The 8458-nt window shown below is 46.7% G+C and overlaps 1 protein-coding gene across 1 annotated transcript in view; it reads right to left on the bottom strand.

Moving 5' to 3' along the window:
* Positions 1–4667: 4667 nt before the first annotated feature.
* The window catches only part of LOC127634428 (heparan-sulfate 6-O-sulfotransferase 1-B-like), a 76062-nt gene continuing 72271 nt past the window's right edge, over positions 4668–8458 (bottom strand). The window contains exon 2 of the mRNA XM_052113982.1: positions 4668–8107. Coding sequence (XP_051969942.1) covers positions 7405–8107 — 703 coding nt within the window. The 3' untranslated portion in view covers positions 4668–7404. The remainder of the gene's footprint in view (positions 8108–8458) is intronic.

Genomic DNA, 8458 nt, shown 5'->3' with positions numbered 1-8458 from the left:
CAGCGGTAGACCCGAAGGACGCGTACTTCCACGTCTCAATTTGCCCTCGACATCGACCCTTCCTACGGTTCGCGTTCGACGGCCAGTCGTATCAGTACATAGTCCTCCCCTTCGGCCTGTCTCTGTCCCCTTGCGTCTTCACGAAAGTCGCAGAGGCAGCTCTTGCCCCGCCCGAGTAGCCGCATACGATACTCAATTACCTCGACGACTGGCTCATACTGGCTCACTCTCGAGAGTTACTATGCACACACAGAGACCAGGTGCTCAGGCACCTCAGCCGCTTGGGGCTTCAGGTCAACCGGAAAAGAGCAAGCTCTCCCCGGTCCAGAGCATCTCTTTTCTCGGTCTGGAGTTAGACTCAGTCTCAATGACAGCACGTCTCTCCAACGAGCATGCTCAGTCAGTGCTGAAATGCCTCGCTGTTGGAAATGCAACATTTCCAACAGCTCCTGGGGCATATGGCATCCTCCGCGGCGGCCGCGCCGTTGGGGTTGATGCATATGAGAACACTTCAGCACTGGCTCCGGACTCGAGTCCCAAGACGAGCATGGCGCCGCGGCACGCACAACGTAAAAGTTACTTCTGCCTGCCACTAAACCTTCAAACCCTGGACAGACCTCTGCTTTCTAAGGGCAGGTGTACCCTTGCAGCAGGTGTCCCGGCGCGTTCTGGTCACAACCGACGCTTCCAAATTGGGTTGGGGCGCCGTGTGCAACGGGCACGCAGCTGCAGGCCGGTGGAACCGAGGCCCGCTGCGCTGGCACATCAACTGCCTAGAGCTGCTGGCTGTTTGTCTGGCCCTGCAGAAGTTTCTCCCGTTAACTCAGAACAAACACGTCCTAGTCAGAACAGACAGCACCACGGTCGTAGCCTACATAAACCGCCAAGGCGGAGTACGCTCCCCACATGTCACAGCTCGCCTGGCCGTCTCCTCCTTTGGAGTCAGCAGCGACTGGAGTCACTGTGTGCCACTCACATCCCCGGCAACCTCAATGTGATAGCGGACACGCTGTCAAGACAAAGCTTGCCTGGCGGGGAGTGGAGGCTCCACCCCCAGCCGGTCCAGCTGATTTGGGACCGGTTCGGCAAGGCTCAGGTAGACCTGTTTGCCTCCCAATAAACCTCCCACTGCCCGCTCTGGTATGCCCGGACAGAGGCTCCCCTCGGGGCAGATGCGCTGGCACACAGCTGGCCCACGGGGCTGCGCAAGTACGCATTTCCCCCAGTGAGCCTTCTTGCACAGGTGCTATGCAAGGTCAGGGAGGACGAGGAGCAAGTCACCCTGGTAGCCCCCTACTAGGCCTACCCGGACTTGGTGTTCGGACCTCACACTCCTCACGACAGCCCCTCCCTGGCCAGACCTCTGGAACCTCCACGTCTGGCCCCTGGACGGGATGCGGAAGATCTAGCCGGTCTACCATCTACCATCGTAGATACAATCAGCCAAGCCAGAGCCCCCTCTACCAGGCATCTTTACGCCCTAAAGTGGCGTCTGTTCGCGGACTGGTGTTCTTCCCGAGCCGAAGACCCGCAGAAGTGCGCAGTTAGGTCAGTGCTCATGTTTCTTCAGGAGAGGCTGGAGAGGAGGCTGTCCCCCTCCACCCTCAAGGTGTATGTCGCCGCTATCGCGGCCCACCATGACACGGTAGACGGAAAGTCTCTTGGTAAGCACGACTTAATCGTCAGGTTCCTAAAAGGTGCCCGGAGGATAGCTCCCTCCCGGCTTAACCTGTTCCCCTCCTGGGATCTCTCGGTCGTCCTTATGGGACTCCAGAGACCCCCCTTCGAGCCGCTTGACTCAGTTGGACTCAGGGCCCTCTCTCTCAAGACCGCCCTGCTGATCACGCTCGCTTCCATCAAGAGGGTCGGGGACCTGCATGCGTTCTCTGTTAGCGACACTTGCCTGGAGTTCGGTCTGGAAGACACTTTCGTGATCCTAAGACCGCGACCGGGCTATGTGCCCAAGGTTCCTACCACACCCTTCAGGGATCAGGTAGTGAACCTGCAAGCGCTGCCCCGGGAGGAGGCAGATCCAGCCCTTTCACTGCTGTGTCCAGTACGTGCCTTACGTATCTACCTGGACCGCACACAGAGCACTAGACGCTCTGAGCAGCTCTTCATCTGCTTTGGGGGACAGCAGAAAGGGAATGCTGTCTCCAAGCAGAGACTCGCCCACTGGGTTGTCGACGCCATTTCCCTGGCTTATCACACCCAGGCCGTGCCCCCCCCCCTTTGCGGGTCCGAGCCCACTCCACCAGGATTGTTGCGTCCTCATGGGCACTGGCTAGGGGCACTGCCCTAGCAGACATTTGTAGAGCAGTGGGCTGGGCAACACCTAACACTTTCGCGAGATTCTACAATCTCCGAGTTGGGTCAGTATCGTCCCGTGTTCTCTCAGGTACCGAGCCCATAGAACTCGGTGGCACGCTCACGATCTGACCGGGTGAATCGCTTGCACCTAGCCCTTCCCCTAACCAGGGAAACAGTGCGCCTTCATTCCCAGGAGATCTCAGGTTTGGGACACTAGTTGATTCCTCCCTAGCCCTCGTGGGTCGCAGTTCAGCGGAGGAACTTGCTGACCCAAGCCACTGCGAGTACCGCAAGCTACCCTGCACTGGTGTAGGTGCTCCACAGGTAAGGCCTCCTTCGGACTCCCCCTGTGTGTAACGCCACGGTTCTGTCCCCTCTGGCGAGCGGACTCCCGTGCTTCCCTTAGGCAGTCATGGCTGCCTCGGTTGCCGTGCTGTATGTTCCCCCCTCTATAGGCTGGATCCACCACCGCACCGACTTTTCCACATAGGCCCTAAGTCAGGCCTCTGATGGTTTTGCCACTTAAACTTGCCTCCCCTCTCGGGTAGGCGTGGCCTCCGCAGGGTCTTCTCCGCCCTGAATAAGGGCTAAGACCCCCTTCCCTCAATGCGTGTCTTAAGGCCTAAGGGCCTTAGGGCCTAAGTTGCTCTATGCGAGAAACATAGAGAGAAAAGAGGCCCGGCCAGGCTTGGCCCGTTCCCAGGTTGCCAGCAAGCACCTTGTTCCCCCTTCCGGGGTAACGATAAGGAATCCTGATGGCTTAAATGGGGCATTGGGGAAGGGTACGTGCAGCCTGATACAGTTGGTCGTCCTGCACGTAAGAATACCTGTTCGCTCCTGTATCAGCAGTTCACATACACGGCTCAGCGCGTGGCACTTTTATAAGTGGACCCCTAGTGTCGCTTCTCTGACACAACGTGGAGAGAGCGACAGAAGGGGAACGTCTAGGTTACGTATGTAACCTCCGTTCCCCGATGGAGGGAACGAGACGTTGTGTCTCCCCTGCCACGTCGCTGAGCCGAGCCTCTGTTGTGGCCGGACCATTTCCGGCTCCTCAGAAAAATCATGAATGAACTCCCGTATTTGCGCCGCTTAAATACCCGAATGTCCGGGGGCGGGACATGCAAATACTGGTTGCCAACTCTCATTGGCCTTTTTTCATAGTCCAGAGGTGAATATCGGCACTCAAGAGAGACCCCTAGTGTCGCTTCTCTGACACAACGTCTCATTCCCTCCATCGTGGAACGGAGGTTACATACGTAACCTAGACGTTTTTCCAACACCTAAGTGTTGTTGGAGATAGCGGATAGTGTTTAGGTAGAAAACTGTGTCTGTGTTCTTGCTGTAAGTATATTTGTGGCTTAATTGAGGATGATTAAGAATACACGGTATACCATTATATATATATACAGTATATACACACTCACCGGCCACTTTATTAGGTACACCTGTACACCTACTTATTCATGTGATTATCTAGTCAGCCAATTGTGTGGCAGCAGTGTAATGTATAAAATCATGCAAATATGGGTCAACAATCAGAATGGGGAAAAAAAATGTATCTCTGTGATTTAGCTCGTGGCATAATCATTGGTGCCAGACAGACTGGTTTGAGTATCTCTGTAACTGCTGATCTCCTGGGATTTTCACGCACAACAGTCTCTAGAGTGTAAAGAGAATGGTGCAAAAATCATTCAGAAAACGGCAGTTCTGTGGATGGAAATACCTTGATAATGAGAGAAGTCAACGGAGAATGGCCAGACTGGTTTGAGCTGACAGAAATGCTATGGTAACTCAGATAAACACTCTGTAGAATTGTAATGAGCAGAAGAGCATCTCAGAATGTGGTTCTGGGTTACGGTCAGCTTGGATCAGCCTGGCCAGAGCCATTTCTGCCCACAGAACTGCCGCTCACTGGAAGTTTTTTGTTTTGCGCACAAGACTCTTCACAATCGAGAGACTGTTGTGCTGCCACACGATTGGCTAATTAGATAATCGTATGAATAATTAGATGTACACGTGTACCTGATAAATTGGCCGGTGTGAGAGTGTGTGTGTGTGTGTGTGTGTGTGTGTGTGTGTGTGTGTGTGTGTATATATATATATATATATATATATATATATATATATATATATATATATATATATATATATATATATATATTAAATTGTATGCTGTGCCATTATATATATATAATGGCCTAATTGAGGATGATTAAGAATATATATATACATTTTCTTTAAGCAATGTTATATTGGTATGCGTGTAAAATATATATATAATTTTATCTTTCGTGCATGTAAACGTGGTCTATGTAATAGAAGAACCAAACTCACCACATCTTAAAAATGGGAAATATCTTTTAATAGGTCATTTTAAACATCCAGGTGTTATGAATAACAGAAAAACTCACAGTAATGAACATTGTTGGGAAGTAAACTGGAGACACCTCAAAATAGTTTGCTCACACACCCACAAATATACATTTGTATACATGAACTCACTCTCTCTCTCACACTCTCACTCTCTCTCTCACATTTTTTTTTTCCACTCAATTCTCTCGATTAAAGCAGGGTTCCTTCAGTATTCTGCCAGTTTGAGATCCAGACACAGCATATGATCCATTTCACTCTTTTATAAAGGCTTTATCAAATGGGTCTAAACATGGCTTCAATAGCTTCTGCTGAAAGGAGGTGGAACGATGGGAGTTAAGGAGCCTCTGTAGACATCCACAACAAACGCAGAACCAGACGAGATCTGTGAGAGATGTCGGGCCCCAACATGCTCAGTGCAAGTTCAATTAACACATTTGACATGTTCGTGAACTCTACAATTAACAAGGGCAAAAGATGTGAATCATAACCAGAAAATGAACAAATAAGAGCGCTGTTAAAATATTGTTTTCATTTAAGGTAAATCATTCAAGAGGCAAAATGTATAGGGTGAACTGCATTGCATTATGGGTAAAATTATTAATCTCACAGCAAATGTAAATGTGCAAAAACAAACAAGTAGAGTACACACTGTATTAACAGCACATGCTTAAAAAAAATATAAAAACAATTGTACATGAGGGCATAGTTGGCGCAGTGGGTATCAGAAATAACTCCAAAACCTAGAGAGCTGTCTCGCTGCATCCTGCCTACATAGTCAGCTGCCTTCCATAGCATAGACAAGGAACCTCTTAAAGGTGCACTCAATAATTTTTTTGCTGCTAAACCTTTCAACAGAAGAAAATAGTAATAGTAGAATAGTATTTTTTTTAAAATAGGTTTAAAATGATGTACACTCACATGAGATGAAGACTGTAGTCTTATCATTCTAAGAGAAATAGCTGCTTGATCCTACAGTTGGTGCTGGGTGCACATTCATGAGTGCCTCCGTGTTGAGATTATTTGACCAGATTAATTATATTTATCTCGACAAGTTCATCCACAAATAAATGAATACATTTAGTAAAGACATCGGTAACTAAGAACGTCTGTTTTTGCGTGATCCGTCATCTACAACACTAGGCGTCACCGCAACATAAACAAGAATATTATGTCGTGCACCTTTAAGTGACTGGTTTGGAATGCTCCACATAGGGCGCAAACTTTGCATGCCACACAAATAGTGCTCTTCAAGTGCAGCACACTTTATTTTTAAAATAGGTCTAAACTTGTCATGGAATAGAGTTGAAATATTTTTTCACAGAGCTCATTACAGTGCTTTATGGAACTATTTTCTCTGTGAAGAATACATACTATACTGTTCAAATTTGGCCAAAACAAGAGGCAGAAAACTTAAAGGAATATTCCAGGTTCAATACAATCGACAGCATTTGTGACATCATGTCGATTACGCCAAAAAAAAAAAAAAAAAAAAAGGAAAAGAACGAAAAAAAAATCGAGGATACAGTGAGGCACTTACAATAGAAGTGAATGAGGCCAATTTTTGGAAGGTTTAAAAAGGTAGAAATATTAAACTTATAATTTTATAAGAGCACTTACTGTAAATTAATTCTTCTGTTAAAACCCATGTATAATTTGAGCAGTAAAATTGTTTAAATCATCATTTTTATAGTAGTTTTAGGGTTTGTTGACATTGAAAAGTTGTAAAATGTAACTTTACACAGAAAAGGTTCGTAAGCAATTTATCACACTAAAATCATTTAAATATGCATATTGTTTATATCTTGTAGCTATACTTTTGAAACAGTGAGAATTTTAATGTTGGGCCCATTCATTTCCATTGTAAGTGCCTCATTGTAAACCAGATTTTAGCTTCTTTTTAACAAAAAGGAGGGGCAAGTCAAAATACATTTTTGTAGTAATCAATATTATGCAACAAATGCTGTTGATTGAGCTTAATTTGTAATGAACCCAGAATATTCCTTTAAGTTACCTTCCATTTGGGACAGCCTTTGCATCGGACCTCCGGACACAGCTCACTAGGTTTAAAACAGAGCTAATGTGACTGTCAGGAATGGCTTTCTCACTAACACAACATCCAGGGCATGTGAGGGGGTGGGGGGACTCGTGTTATATATTATGATATATCTATAAAAACATACTCTTGTTACAACTCCTGTTAGTAATTTGCAATCACTTGTAATTGGCTGCACTTCACATCAGGTTTTTAAAAAAGGCAATCTAAGATTTATACATATTTATATATAAAAACAATCTCTTTTCATTTTCACGAAAGTCTATAGATTCTCAGATTTTCATGTGTATATCAGGTATTCTCAGGTAATATAATACCCGTTCCATTCACTTCAATCACACTTATGTGAAATGAAACACTACAGCACTGAGGTCCAGAGAGTACTTGGATGGATGTTAGGAGAATAATTTATTATTAGCATTATACTAGAAAGTTTGTTTAAAAAGCCTATGAAATGCTGCACTTCCCAAAACGCTTTAACAGAACATTCTCTGGTCCCAAATTACAGCTTGTATAGAGTATACACGACATAACGATGGGAGAGATTGTGCAAAACGTTGACCTCTTCCATTTGGGAATGGGTATTCCACCTGGGCTTGTTTATTCCCCTCTCCTTGTTACTGTTCCTCCTTTCTGTCTCTCTCTCTCTGGAGAGGGGTGGGTGGTTACCACCCATTGATAATGTGGTTCATGTAGTCCTCAGTAGGCAGGCGTGCCGTACCCTCTCCCCTGGCTCCTTCGTCTCGGAAAAGGTTGTGGAAAGATGCTTGTCCCCTCAGTAATCTCTGCTCCCGACGGTCCAGCATGTGCTTGTACTGATAGCGTTGCTGAAACAGGTCTTTGGCGTAGTCATACAGCTTCATATCCAAATCGTTTAGCTCCTCTATGCGCTGTATCATGTCGTTATCCAGGTCCACGCCGGCTGCCCGCGTGCTGTTGTACTGCATGAACGGTCGGATGAACTTGAGGTGGAAGGTGCGTTCAAACAGGTACTGCGTTTTTCTCTGGAACTCCGTCAGACCGTAGAAAGCCATGTCTCGCAGGTTTTTCTTGGCTGACTCCAGAAGGAGCTGTGAACGCCTTTTCTCTGTCACTGTGGAGAGGTTGTAGCAGCCCACCAGGCTGAGGTCAGCGAGCATACGGACTTGCCGGTTAATGGCAAGGTTGTAGGGGCAGTCCATGAACTGTTGCAGAGTGCACCCTGACCAGTCAGTACCCTCGTAGCACGGTGGTAGCTCATCAGGCGTAGGCGTTCGTCCGTCACACATGTGCAGGGAAGTCTTCCACGTCGCCCCCCGCTGGACATGTCTCCATTCACTTAGGTAGCGAGAAACAGGGTCCCTCAGCAGAGTGATGTAGTAGAATTTTCTATAGGAGACACAAAAGGAAAGGAAAATTCCATTAGTTATGCGTTCACACATTTCAAGGCATGAAAACTAGCTATCTGAAAGCAGATACATCGGGACTGTGATATACCGGTCAAAATGATATACCAGTTGAAATGTGTCATCATATCGCGGTTATGCAAATGCTGCCACAGGGTACATAATGTGCATTCTAGGTTATGCTACAGATCACTTTTCCATTCAAATGTGTATAATACGATATACTGTATATCGTTATCAGCCCAAAATGTCCAAAATAACACAATATAAATTTTGGTTTATTTTGCCCACTCCTACAGAAACATTATAATATGATAACTGACACACAAACAAC

Source organism: Xyrauchen texanus, chromosome 41 (genome assembly GCF_025860055.1).
Source record: "Xyrauchen texanus isolate HMW12.3.18 chromosome 41, RBS_HiC_50CHRs, whole genome shotgun sequence".
Taxonomy (NCBI): Eukaryota; Metazoa; Chordata; class Actinopteri; order Cypriniformes; family Catostomidae; genus Xyrauchen; species Xyrauchen texanus.
Note: the sequence above shows the minus strand (reverse complement) of the source record. Positions and strands in the feature narration are given on the sequence as shown.